At 43.2% G+C, this 13,977-nt stretch overlaps 5 protein-coding genes across 5 annotated transcripts; all 5 read right to left on the minus strand.

The window, feature by feature from the left end:
• Positions 1-558: 558 nt before the first annotated feature.
• Positions 559-2,380, minus strand: IL334_001357 (uncharacterized protein; the record flags this gene model as incomplete). Its single annotated transcript, XM_062933114.1, has 7 exons — positions 559-664; positions 829-991; positions 1,117-1,139; positions 1,208-1,713; positions 2,010-2,171; positions 2,297-2,308; positions 2,378-2,380. The coding sequence occupies 7 exons, from the start codon at positions 2,378-2,380 to the stop codon at positions 559-561; spliced, it is 975 nt and encodes a 324-aa protein (XP_062789165.1).
• A 618-nt stretch (positions 2,381-2,998) lies between these two features.
• On the minus strand, positions 2,999-5,124 carry IL334_001358 (protein disulfide-isomerase domain; the record flags this gene model as incomplete). Its single annotated transcript, XM_062933115.1, has 9 exons — positions 2,999-3,251; positions 3,319-3,382; positions 3,455-4,197; positions 4,275-4,343; positions 4,420-4,559; positions 4,655-4,718; positions 4,775-4,793; positions 4,867-4,880; positions 4,985-5,124. The coding sequence occupies 9 exons, from the start codon at positions 5,122-5,124 to the stop codon at positions 2,999-3,001; spliced, it is 1,506 nt and encodes a 501-aa protein (XP_062789166.1).
• A 555-nt stretch (positions 5,125-5,679) lies between these two features.
• On the minus strand, positions 5,680-7,709 carry IL334_001359 (uncharacterized protein; the record flags this gene model as incomplete). Its single annotated transcript, XM_062933116.1, has 6 exons — positions 5,680-5,869; positions 5,970-6,228; positions 6,306-6,489; positions 6,570-6,809; positions 6,919-7,565; positions 7,643-7,709. The coding sequence occupies 6 exons, from the start codon at positions 7,707-7,709 to the stop codon at positions 5,680-5,682; spliced, it is 1,587 nt and encodes a 528-aa protein (XP_062789167.1).
• Positions 7,710-8,573: 864 nt separating this feature from the next.
• On the minus strand, positions 8,574-10,572 carry IL334_001360 (uncharacterized protein; the record flags this gene model as incomplete). The annotated part of the gene is made up of 2 exons (XM_062933117.1): positions 8,574-10,180; positions 10,269-10,572. The coding sequence occupies 2 exons, from the start codon at positions 10,570-10,572 to the stop codon at positions 8,574-8,576; spliced, it is 1,911 nt and encodes a 636-aa protein (XP_062789168.1).
• Positions 10,573-11,313: 741 nt separating this feature from the next.
• Positions 11,314-13,294, minus strand: IL334_001361 (uncharacterized protein; the record flags this gene model as incomplete). The annotated part of the gene is made up of 2 exons (XM_062933118.1): positions 11,314-12,886; positions 13,173-13,294. The coding sequence occupies 2 exons, from the start codon at positions 13,292-13,294 to the stop codon at positions 11,314-11,316; spliced, it is 1,695 nt and encodes a 564-aa protein (XP_062789169.1).
• Positions 13,295-13,977: the final 683 nt, after the last annotated feature.

A 13,977-nucleotide genomic window follows, 5' to 3' on the forward strand; every position in this document is an offset into this window, starting at 1 on the left:
TTGATGTCGATGTTTAACTGAAAACCTTGAAAGTAGCAGTCACTCCTGCGATTCCCCTGTCTCTCTCTCGACTCTCAGTGAATGGGAAGATTGTATGGTGGGTGGGTGTGTGTACAGTGGCACTTGTTCCCAGTGGGAGACACAGTAAGTGCTCAAGGTGAACAAAGAGTGGCGGAAATATCGTCATAACACCGGTATCAGACCCAAGAGTGGCAGAAAGACGCCGATCTGAATGGGAGACTTGTTGCTCTTATCGGACATAACGACATACGAGATTAACGCCGAAATCCACGCGTGTTATTTACAAAACACTTCTCCACATCAGTCTGTTTGTAGACATTACATATATCATGACTTATCGCATGCATCAGGAGATTAGAAGTGTATATATACAATGCATCAATCCTGAAGTCGTTATTCATCCCTATAGAAACAACTGACTAGAGCTATCTTATCGAAGAACCCAGCTATCGTATAACAACACGTAAGCACAAATACAGAGGCTGAATGATTTCATGTATATCAAGCAGTACAAGATACCGTGAACGCAGTGATGACTCACGTTTTGACCACAAACAACTCATCGGGCATACCTTGCTGTACTTCTTCCCTGATTACTTCTAACCCTGCTTCATGGAAACAGTCAACCCATTTCTGATGGGATCTATTGTTTATAGTGGTATCAGCGAATCATCAGCGGCCGTTTAGCGTTTGTATCTTTCAGTGGTAACGATGTGAATACCTGATCCACCCATGAAACGTGCGCATTCACAGAGGACCGTCCCGCCGTTGTTTACATTTCTCATGAGCCGAAAGGTGATCACTTACCGAGTCAAACTTGAGTCCTCCTCGTCCAGGAATTCTTGACCGACTCCACCGGCAGCATCATCGCAGCAATTCTCTTTGACAAACACATAATGATCGTCACCTTCTCGAAGGGCAGCACGAGCGAGTCTGAGGAAATCCACTAGATCGGAGTGACTCATGTGTCCTGTATCAATAATATGTCAGCTACTGAAGTGTCCTTGGAAGCAATGGGAGCTGCTCAGAGGCATTGTACAGCAAATGGACCCTTCGTTAAAACATCTGTCTCGTGGACGAAGGAAATGTACTTACCAAGACACCACTGACACCAGATTCTGGTATCAACAAACACACGAATCAGCACCAATGTTGTATACTAATCGGACTGATCAATCAAACTTACACGTCGTATATCACTTGATCTACCATACAGCCTTCTTCTCCTGAATTAGATATGCCCACTAATCCAACATCTTCACCACCTTCTGCTGGATATTTAGGATCTAAACCTTGTAAACCTCTTTTTATAAATCTTACTCTTTTGCCTCTTGTTTTAGATTGTTCATCGAATCTTCTTCTTTGTTCTTTCCATCCTTCCAATTCAATCACATCGTTACCGTTAGGTTGACTCTTGCTGATAGGTAAATCACGCCATTCTCCATCTAAAGCTGCTCTATAACCTTCTCTGATGAATTTATCAACTGGTTCAAGTAAGACGACATCGTCGAATAATGGTAAGAGAACATGACGCGTTACTCTACCTATGCCAGCTCCGACGTCAAGGACTGTACGTCGATGTGGAGGAGTGGCAGCAGGTTGCGGTGTGAGGGGGTTTGGGAAAGGTGAAAGGGAAGGAAGGAGAGAAAGTAACAATAATCGAGATGATAATTGTTCGATATGTGGGACGGGCTGGAGAAATTCATTGGGTCAGTACCGTTATATTTTTGCAAGTGTACCGACACAGATGATAAAGCCAACAAGGAAGATCGCTGCGTATCAAGGGCGATGATTTTACTTATTCCATCTATCCTTTCCAACTCGCTCCTTAGTTCGCGTTCTCATGCAACATCGTGTCCATCTTTGGCAGTGGATCAGAGTTCTGTATGCTGCACTCGTGATCCACTTTTTTTAGTCGCCCAGCCCTCTAACATGCATCTCTTTCCCGGACCACCTGTCTCGTGTCTAAAAACAGGAATCCAACTTACGCCTTCACCATAACCGCCTAGAACACCATTAACGCTCGCATCCACTTGGTCCCAGTACTCGATACCTTTCTCATACACTGGTCCTGGAGGTTCTTTCTTCTTCAAAGCTGAACCAACGGCTGAAGATCGTGTATTCGGTTTATGTCGTTTCGCGTCGGGTGTCTAGTGATCACCGCAACAATTAGCTCGGTCAATCACGCTCCTTGTGGTCCACGGCCCCCTTCGCTGGTAGCGTGTTCAAGCAGCCTGTGAGAGATTAGGATAAATGAGCCTTGATCGATACTTACATCCAATGCTGGCTGGAAAGAGAACGGTCAGTCCTGGTCTGCAGTTACGAAGGGAAGACGAAGGGGGAAAGAATTACATACCATCCTGATAACTGAATAAGTAGTGATATTGACTCGAGTCCTAAACGCTGTCAACAAAGTAACGAGAGCTAATCACACGTCTCACTCTCTGGCAAGCTGTTGAACAGAAGTATGTCGATACGACTTTAGAGACAGAGAGACCAGACGCAGGAAAGCAACGGATGTGAGTTTGAACTTGTAATTTGTTGATGTTTGTTTTGACGTGAACGACCTCCACCCGGCAGGATGTTGTCAAAATATGAGTGCATACATTTTTGGTATCGTGTGAATATTGCCTCGATGAAAGCGACATTGCAGTCAAAGATATCGTAACGCATAGAAACTAACACAGTCGCCGAACCAAGCAATGCGTCATCGAGCATACCATTCACAGCTTAACGTTTGCTTTGGAGTCAATACTGGGCGTGAAAAGTCAAATAGGCACATGATGTAACAGCGTGAGATGTTTGTTGTCAGGTATCATATGATCATAGCATATCCAATCCAATCCTATATCAGATCCAAACAAGTCAAGATGAGGTTATCAGCCCTCGAAGAGATGTGTGTACGTATATAAACATTCTTCAACATGCCGCTCAGGGCCATTGTATCTTCAACTTTCTTTCTCCCAAGAAATTCAGACTAAAGCTCATCATGCTCAGGGGCATCTTCGTCCTCCCATACTTCTTCATCGTCATCGCCAGTGGTGGAGTTACCACCTGACGTTGATTTCTTATGAGTTTCAACGAATTCAACCAAAGAGTCGAAACTTCGATCACCGTTGTAATCGATAAATTCAGATGAACCTGCAGCCTTGAACTTCAATGTTGGGAATCCTTGTACTCTGAATGGTGCGGCAGGAGGGATATCATTCTCGGTGGCGTCCATCTTAGCGCTGTGGACAAGTCAGCGTCAGTGACCTTATATAAACGATCCGAAGGGAAAAGTATACCATCACTCACATGACGATATTGGAGTCAGCTGTGTATTTCTCACCAAGAGTGTCCCAGATAGGAGCGAGTCGTTCTGTGTACAATCAAAGAATGAATCAGCTATTTTGCTTTGTCGCCTTTCAACAAGCAGAGTACAATTACATACGACAGTGTCCACACCAAGGAGCGTAGAATTCAGCGAAAACATCTTTCTTCTCATCACCGAACAGGTTGTCCCAATCATCCGCTACAAGTGTGTATACAGGTTCGTTTTGAGTTGCAGGTATAGGAGCGGATTTGGTTGAAGCTTTGATTTCGCCTTTGACGAATTTCTCTACGAAAGTCTTGATGGATTTACCAGAAGGTGGTTCGGTTAAAGGGAATTTAGTTTGTGCTGCTAAATCTTGAATGACGAATGCTGGCCATGAATCACCAGGTAAATTCAATGATTTCCCGTGATCAATGAATTTGATAGCGTCAATGAAGACAAAGTTGATTTTACCTTTGTTTGCCTTGGCCACAGGTTTGATTTCTTCGATTAATTTATCTCTTGATTCAGATTCTGATGGATCAGCGAAAAGATATGCGATGGGTAACCCTTGTTCCGCATATGTACCAAAGTTTTCAGGTGAAATCTCATCTAATAATGGAACAGAGTTTATCTTGATGAATTCTTGTAATAATCCAGGTTCAGAATCCAAGTTTCCGATTTCACTCGCGGGGAAAACGCTGTGTCCTTCATCGAAGCTTTTGTACAGGACAATGGCAGGTAATGAAGGTGATTCGGGGATGGAAGGGAGGGATGAATCGGTGTATTGTCCGAAGAGATAGGTATCTCTTGCAGAGTTGGCCAACTCGGAATAAGCTGAAGGAACAGGATGAGAAGCATCACCGTATGCGACGAGGACGCTGATGAGTTACAAATGTCAGTACTCGTGGTTACTATGGACGAAGGTAGATGTATGAACTGTAAAAGGGACACTCACACCTTGTCGGATTTGATGAACTCTGCGTGAGAGGAAGAGGTGACATCGGAAACAGCAGGAAGTGATTGTCTATGGGAATGGGAATGCACTTTGTCAACACCATATCTCATCGCTTCACAGATATTATTGACCACTCGATACTCACTTGATCATGTAACTGATGATTCCATCTGCTTTTCTAGGTCCGGAATAATCTGCGGGTGTACCATTTCTGAACACCTTGAGAGTTGGGTAACCATTTACACCGTATTCTTGACATAAGTTTTGGTGTTCAGTACAATCGACCTATATGCCAATGACAGAATTAGTGAGAGACAGTGGAAGTTCATGTGATGAAGGGTTCGTAGCTTGTGTCGAGGAGAGTGTCAAAGAAAACTCACCTTGGCAAGCTTGATACCTTTCTTTTGAAGCTCAGTCGCCGCTTCCTCATAATGAGGTGCAAGGCTATCAATTCAGTCAGCAATAAACCTTGAGTGTAGGGAACAGTCAAGCGGACTCACTTCTTACAATGTCCACACCCTATGGATTCACAACAGAGTCATCAGTGATACGTTGCTACGGTTTTTACACGTCGTCAAGAGATCGAACGTACAAGGTGCGAAGAATCTATTTTATCAAAGTAAACAGATATTGTCAGCTTGATATTTCCCGCTTTACCTTTGCCGACGAGAGATCGAGGAGGGATAGATGCTGATGAATTGCACACTCACTCTACCAAGGCCAAATCTTGATCGAAGACTTCTCCCTTGAACGTGTCCTCTGCTAAATCTAATACATCACTAGCTACTACCGAAGTGAGAGCAGGTAATAAGGCAGCTAAAGCCAAAGTCAATTTTGATGAAATCCTCATTGTGTACTTGTACTGCTTATGAGTATGAGTATGATGATATTGATATTGATATTGATGTTGATGTTGATGTTGATGATGACGAGGAGGAGAGAGAACAAGGATATACCCAGATGATATATAACTTATATGTGAGTCTGTTCAATCAGAGGACGAAAGAGGTAAATTGATGATAGATTGTGATGAATCAGCAACATTTCAAAGTTAAAAAGCTCCACGTCGACGCGTATGGTGGATGGTGGTTTCAGTAAAAGGTTATAGTTTTAACGGGATATTCAGGGCGATTTTGTCATTCGTGAATGATGCGAACAGATCGCCGACAATGCAGTGTTGCAGTATGACCGTCCAGTCCATGCTCATCATCAGCAGCAGCTACGTCAAACGCGGTCTATCGGTCTCGGTCAAGCGAGGCAATGCACGAGAACACGAGCACACAAGGAACACAGGTTCCTCCTCTCAACCAGACAAAAAACAAATACATCCGATCGAACACCGACTACGAACACTGCTTCAGTCTGAGTACTTGTTTCGAGCCAAGTCAATCCAATCAGTCTATCATCAAATAGACTCCCACTCTGCTTGCGCGGAATCCTCTTTTTCCTCTTGACCCTTGATCAAGTATTGACCTTGATCACCTTGACGGACGTCGACGACGTATTGATCATGCTCGTCAATGATGATTCCAATTGGAAGTCCATAGAACTGGACGACTGCGTTGACCTCGAACCATTCCGGTTCACCGTAAAGTCTAACCACATATTAACAGGAAACGTAAGCGGAGATGACAAAATCACTGATCGCAAAGGGTGGGATGAAGGTCCAGTAGACCTGTTGGTCTAAGTACTTACGAATAATTAGCACATCTGACGGTCCACAATTCATTTCTACCTCCACCTCTGAGATCCATGGTCTTTCCAATCTTATGATCTAACCAAAACTCAATTCTGTCACCTCGTTCAATCGCTTCGATCAAGTCGTGATTATCAATCTCGGGAACCGGTCCTCGAAAGAGGTGGATGTTATTCTCTCTTTCCATATGTAATTGCATGTCGATCAATGCTGGATCTAAAAGGGATCCTGAAGTATCGGAAGAAGGTGGTCGGTACACTGATCAACAAAACATGATCCCTCAGTCAAATCAAGATTTGGGAATGAAATGTCAGTGAAAAAAAGTCAAAACTCACGTTCTCCTTTTTTCAATCGACTCATCTCCATGGTTTTGAACAGATCCAAAGCGAGATTTTCGAATCTCCAAATACCTTGATCATCAGTTTCGACGACATCAAACAATAATCCATTATGATAGATGATGGTAGGTCGACCGTCCTTTGTGGAAGCTAAGATTTTCATGGATTTCGTATCATCGGGCTGAGGGATGAAAATGAAGTGGTACAATTGGTAAGCTTTACGAATCTGACGATAGATAGATGATCAAAGAGGGAACTTACACTGCCTGTGTGCCAGAGATCTACATGCATGTATTTGCCATCATCAGAGCCTGCTATATCCTCAAATGAGACGATTTCGAATCTGACTTCGCTCCACACTTCCTCTGTCGCCATGACTTGGCTAGGTGTCTGAGCGTTTTGCTCGTCAATCATCTTCTGATGCTCTGCATCCACAGCGCTGGTAGTGACAGGAGCAGTAGTGGAATCTTCCGCATAGTAGGTAGAAGGGATGGAAGTGTTCTTGTTATTGGGAAGATAAGGTATGTACATCTCAACGTCAGTTTGCTCCTCTCTCACTACACTTGATATTTGATTGAAATTGATCTGAGAAGTGATATTATAGACTCACAGATCCGACAGATTCAAATGTGACTGAACCACCTTCAAATCCTTTATCTTTTTGTTCCATCAAGTACTGGATCGCATCAACCAATGAATTCGCATCGAAATGACTTGAAAATTTGACTGGATCAGTTCCGTTTGTTGATACTTTACAGGCAATCGATTTAGATCCATTTTCATCTTCGATTATATCAGCTTGATCTTGAGCAACAAGTAAATCTTGTCTAAACTTCTCGAATAATTTATCATACTCATTCGCTTTTGGTTGGACCAATTCACTTCCTTCATTTCCGTGATGAGGACCAGGGGCAGAAGGAGCAGTCGAAGAATTGGTGAATGATGGTAAAGTAGTACCGAATAAACGAATCTGTTTTCTAGCTACTTGCTGTTGTTGTTGCTGTTGTAGAGCAGGTTTGAGACTTCCCAAGATCGTCTTGACTTTGGAAGGAGAGGTAATTCGAGAAGAAAGTGCGATCGCACCAGTAGCGAAAATGAAAACCATTGTAGAGGTTATCGGATTTGAGTTTAACAAATTCGCAGCTCGGTGTAAAAAGGTTGATGTAATTCCGTCACAATAAGCTTTATCGTAGATAGATTGAACAAGCGCTGTTGATAATGGATGAGATGGTTGCGTTGTCACAGACTGTAACGGTTCTATACAAGAAAAAGCAAGTCAGCATCAAACCATGATAGTTGACTTGATCCTGAAACCAAGAAAAGATGATACTCACCTTTAGATTCGTCTGCTGCTTGATCACTAGAATATACGGTGTAGAAGTTATCAAGGTACTTTGGCATCAACCAATAACCAAGATATCACTCAACAGTTATATGATTCTCACTGGGGCAGTGTATGTCAAATCGATGTCCTTGTTGTATAAGAACGAAATGAGATGAAAGAGAGGGGAAGAGAAATGGGAAAGATAGATTCATGTAATCACACCCATTATATATGCCTTATTTTTCCACTTCAACTTCACTTCGCAATCCAATCCAATCCAAACACTTGCAACAACGTCCGAGCAGAGGAACACTTTTTGTTCCCTTTTCAATTTCAATCTTTCAACTGTTCTTCCTCTCGTGTCATGCATTCATCTCTTAGATCAATGAGAAATTCCTGATACAAGGGGCAAGGGGGTAAATGCATCAGATTATACCATGTATACAATACGATGCATCGCCATAATCATACGTTAATTCCAGAATGACCATGAATGAACAATGGTTGTGGTAGGTTTTAAGGCACAGGGGGTAAATGTAAGATAAGATATGGGAAAAACAAAAGAACAATAAGACGAAATCAAAAAGAAGAGAAGAAAATAAACATCAACGCGGAATCACCGAGAAATCGCTTCCCCATTGTAAAGGCATATTGTAAATCACATGAATGATTCATGTTGTAGTCTTTTGTTGAGTGCAGAGAGAGACAAAATAGTAGCATGCATGAGAAGTGAGCTGCATAGCAAGGACCAATGAACAATACACAACAAGACGAGACGCAAAGGGGTTACAACGGGGGTTTTGAGACAACACTAAACGAAGGGTAAATTACAAAAAAAAAAAGGTAATCGAAATACAAAGCACTCAGACTTCACTGGCTATTCGTCGCATCCTCTTTTTCTCCCATTCGCGATTTGATCCGTCTTGGTGAACAGAGAGCAGCTAATGGAAAGGCCAATCACCGAACCGTCTCCTTACCCTTCCTACAGCCCACGCACCAATACTCCTATCTTCATCCTTGTTCCTACCGCTTGGAGGAGTACAAGAAGAAGGAGAAGAAGGATGATACCATCCGAATCCTTTGATTCTCCACGCATCTCCGTGTATGCCTGAGCAGGATTGGATCGTCCACCAATTATCAGCTTGGTTAGGCTCTTTAGACCGATCATCAGCTGAAGGGGATGCTGAGTTGGCTGCAGGTGGAGGAGTAGGTGGACGGAAATCATTGTCGTTATCGTCTTTCCGATCCGGTAAAGCTTTTCGAGCCGAAGCGGAGGGATAATGAGAGTCTGAGAGTTTCACGTTTGGATTAACTCTGGCGGGATTCATAACTTTTTCAAGTGGGGTTGAGAATTTTTGAGTTGGTTTACCTTCTCGAGATTCGTTCAGATTGACAGTAATAGGTTTACTTTCTTGAGATTGAATTGCGTCTGCTTTAGGAGTAGGAGTGGTATATTGGCCCTCCAAATACCCTTTCTTGACTCCTTCTATGGCTTTCTTGATATCACTAAAAGGCATCACATCGTTACCACCCAGTCCCAGATTACTCATTAATCTAGCTGCGTAAGGAGGCGAAGGAGACGAAGGAGGTGAAGGAGACGATGCCGATCCCCCTGTGTGAGGCGAGATAGGTTTGTCTGGTGAAGAAGCAGCAGATTTGTTTGATTTTAACGTCTCGATTGCTTTCTTGATTTCTTCAGATTTGATGAGGTTGTTCTTTGATAATTGAGTAGTTAAGCCAACTTCTCCCATTAGATCTTTTATCCATTTATCCAAAACTGTAACTTTTTCCTTCACACCGCTGACATCATGAATAAGTTTCTTTCTATCATTCGATTGAATTTGAGTATGATCAACAGTAGATTTGATCAAATTCTCAATATCCATTTTCATTTTCTCTGTATCTACTTTATTCCCATTTAGATCTTTAGCTATCATCCTAAATTCTTTTTTCAAATTCATGTTAATTTCCTTGATTGATTCTCTCAAACTCAAGGATTCTTCACCAACAAGAATGTGGAATGATTGTTGATCAAGTTTGATTTGGTTTAAATGTTCATCAAAACTCTTCCATCTATCTTCGTTCTTTGAGCTGAGCAAGTCCTTTACTTGATCTGATGATGGATGGAGTGAATTAGGTTGATTCTGATTATGAGAATCTTCGATGAGTTTTCTTAAACCTATGAAATCTCTTTGGAACTTGATCAACGAAGTCTGATCTGTAGATCCCTTCAATTGATTCAAAGCTAAAATCTCCTTCAAACCATTTTCGAGTCTTTTCATTTTATTGAAAGTCTTATATGTCATCAGACCACTTCCAAGTAGTATCAAGCTTCCCAGTATGATGTAACCTTTACCACCACTTGACGGGGTGGAAGAAGCGGATGACCCAGGAGTTACGATCGCAGCGGGATCAAGCCCTGATTGGGCGATCGGTGCAGAAAGAGGAGTCTGGAAAGGAAGGAATGGTCGTATTCTCAGAGCGTCATTGTATCCCGCTTTGTAAGAGGATCTCAACATTGTATCGAGTATGATCAGATTACGGGATTCTGCGCATATGCGATGAAAACGTTGATTAGCGAGAGTTCGTTACACCTGACAAGTTTTTCATCGCCTGAGACTGGTCATCTCATCTACCAAAGAGAGAAGGCTCACGAGGTTGAACAGATTTTTCTTGCATCGCTTGATCATTCTTCTCCATATAGTGGCTGTCATATCCCCTCGATCCCAAAGAAGGTAGAGATGTCTTTTCTGCTTTATCTGAATCTTCCGAAACATCCTTCCATCCTTTATTACTCCACTTCTTCACCCATACCTTTCCCTTCCACCCATGTTCATCTTCCCAGTCCTTCTCGTATTCTCTCCAATTCCCCTTGCTAGCTTGTCCTCCTGATACTGGTCCTTGACTTTGATCGTTTTGACATGATGTGAACCACCGCATAATGAATCTCAAGTACTAGGTGATATCGCCACCACAGCTGTTCCACCTCTGTCTCTGAGTGAGAACAGATGATGTACCTTGTAGTACTTGAGTCACTGGAGTATACTCGAACGAAGATGATTTATACTGAACAACTCTGAGAGATATCAACGGTATGAACGATGATGATGATGATGATGATGAAGCGTGATCAACGATTCATGTGACTTTGTATGGTCCAGCAAAGTGGAGGTCAATTCCTTCAGTTCCGTTTCCCATGTATCTCTCAAGATCGTTTGAACTGATCTGGATTGCATTCTTGACTTGCTCATTCAATGCTGCAACGATTCAATCGATTCAGTTGCATACCGACAGAAGGGGAGAAAAAAGATTCCTGGGCATGAAAACCCATATGAACCGTATATACAATAAGTAATGAGGGAGCCAGTTCTCACTATTTACGGCCGTTTTTGATATCGGAAGATGAAGAAACTGATTAAAACGATTTTAGGCAAACAACGGACAGTTTTGGGCCCTTTAAAAGACAAGGGACGCGTAATGAAGAACAATCCAAATCGAAGAGAGTGAGGGAAGTGATAGGCGATCGAAGCAGGAGGACGAGAGAATTTGTCCACAACTGGTGAAGTGAATTGAGTGGAAGTGAGGGTGATTTAGTTTAAGATAAGGAAAAAAAAAAGATATATAAGTTAAAGAGAGTATATACATAAGGACGTCGTCACGAAATGACGGTCTTTGATACGCTTACAAGTAAGACGCAACTTGATCTTTGTTGAGAATACCCCGGTCGACGAGAGTGAGGAGAACCGATGTCATTCCCTTGAGCTTAGCTTCAAGATCTTCAACCTTTTTCTCAAGGACATCGGATCGTTCAATCTTGGCTCGACGTTCGTCTCGAGATTTCTTGGCGGCATCTTTAGCCTTGTCACGGTTATCAGCAATTCTCTCCCCGAAATCCTTTGCGGCAGCGACTCGAGAAGCTTCTACATCCTTGAGGAGCATATCGAAAGAAGGGTACGATTGAATTTGATTGATGTCCATGCCTAAAATAGCTTGAGCTGATCCGTCTTTGAGGAATTTCTCAGGAACGACAGATTTGGGTCGAGCAGTGGAAGGTTTGCCAGAGATGGTTCGCTTGACAACCGCAGGAGATGATCCGGCGGGAGAGTCCATCTCGCTTTCATCGGCAACGCTACCGGCAGATAGAGCAGGTGAGTTGGAGAAACCGGTAGACTGCCTGTAAGCTCGTGTGGGTTCTGGAAGAGATACAGATTTGGTCTTGACAGCACCTGGAGGTCGACCACGTCGTTTGGCAGCAGGAAGACTCTCGTCACTAGCATCAGACCCTTTTCGCTTGAGCATAGGGCTGGAAGACAGAGAAAGTTGAGATGGTTGAATCGAGGGGGGAGAAGCAACGGTAGAGAAGAGCTTGTTCAGTAAGGCGTTGGCATCGGAGAGATCGTTGATAGGGGATATGGTGGCTGGTTCAGCGGTCTTCTGTTGTTGACCAAGCTTATCGAGGAGGTTGGTGAGTCCGAGCTGACTGGCAGCATCGGCACCAAGATCGGTGTGAAGACCGAAATCACCAAAGCTAAGACCAAAAGTGCTGGTCATTGTAGGATCGGCGGTACCTCGAGTATCGGCAGCGGGACCCGAAGTGAAGTCAACCGGTTGGACAGGATTAAGCATATCCTCAGGTCGGTGAGAAATACCGAATGAAGGAAGTTCGAAATCAAAATTGAAATCAAAGTCGTTCTCGGGGTCAAGGGCGGCAGATTGCTCTGACTCGGTAGACTTGGGAGTAGCGACTTGTGAATCGGAAGGAGCGGGGGATTCGGTGTTCTTGGGGATCAAAGCGTTGACTGAAATAGATGTTAGTACCGAAGCTTGCAGCAGCTGGAAGTTTAACTCACCTTGCGCATCGTCCACCAAGAACTGATCCCAATCAAATGATTCCATGTTGATATCGAAGTTAGATTCCATCGATGTGAGTAGGTCGGGGTTGAGTGTAAAGAGAAGAGGGTCGATAATGGAAGTATCCGGTTGTATAGTATTAGTCGTGATGACTGATTGGTCCAGAGCGAATATTTGTTCGAATGGTTGAACCTGGACTAGATCTTGGTATTCCTGAGTCAAAGGTAGACTCGGCTGACGAACGTTAATAACTTGGGTCGTCTTTTCTTGCTGCACTTGTTGTGAGCTTTGGCTTTTTGGTCGCGCTAGGTAATTGCGTCGAGTTGTGGTAGGAGGTGGAGGAAGTCTGGTGGGCAGCGGAGTGAAAGCAGGGATTGTACCTTGTTGCAGCTGTTGTGTATGACTACATCGGGGTAATGAGATGCGAGGGCATGTTGAAAGTTCAGTTCAGGTAAGGAAAGACAATGTATGTATATTCATGACGATGTGACGGGTGATGGGAAAAGAATAAAAAAGGAAGAGGGGAGGAAATGCGTTTTAGTCAGCATACAATCCTTTGATCCCGCGAAGCTTGTTTTGGGAAGAAATGCCACCATGCTGTGTTGAACGAGGAAGGCTAGTAGTGTAGATACTCACGTCTTAATTATGGTAGACCTTTTATCGTCCTTGGACGGGATGTAATCGTTGACTAAGTAAGTGAGTTGGGGAGGGGTCGTTCTGGACACCGAGCTTGACACGTCCGGAGTTGTTGTTGTTGTTCTTTCTGTTGTTGCTTTTGCTGCTGGGGTTGGAAGAAGTTGAAGGCGGCCATGTTGGGCAAGATTAAAGGGAACCGAAGGTTCGTTGGTTAAGGTGTTAAAAGTGGTAGGTAAAAAGGGTTGTTGTTGAAGACTTTGAAAGTTTCGTCCTGTATTTAGACGGTGGTTCTCTTTTGTACGTGAAGTACTGTTGTTTAGGCGAATGAGAACATCTTGAATGGTATTTGTATAATAGTTATGTAAGTCGTATGAATGTATTGAGCTGGTTTATATGTGGGAAGCCTCGAGGCGGGGAGGGAAGGTGACACTTGTTGATGTTCGCTTGATATTGGTTGTTGTGTCACTTGAGATAAGGTGTTGATAACGAAAGAAAGAGAGAAGAAGAAGAAGAAGAAGAAGAGGAGGAAAGGGATGTATGGTGTATGGTGTAGTCATGAAATTGAGAAGGGGAGAGGGGGGGAATATCTGGATTATGAGTGAAAAATCCCAATTTCTCGTCGGAGTTTATTCATGGTTCCCCTTTTAAGGCGATAACATCGGCGTTATATCTTTAGATAATGTGGCACTTTCCTTTGTCTATTTGGTCTAAAAAGTGAGGATACGCACGTTCACCTGGTTTATACGAGTATGTACAGCAACACGAAGATAAAAGAAAAGTCATGCACGTTGTCAATTCATCAGATCTCCGTACTCATCATCTACATTCAGGCTGGTTGCTCAAAGGCTCCCTTCCCTA

The sequence above is a fragment of the Kwoniella shivajii genome, chromosome 1, assembly GCF_035658355.1.
Source record: "Kwoniella shivajii chromosome 1, complete sequence".
Lineage (NCBI taxonomy): Eukaryota > Fungi > Basidiomycota > Tremellomycetes > Tremellales > Cryptococcaceae > Kwoniella > Kwoniella shivajii.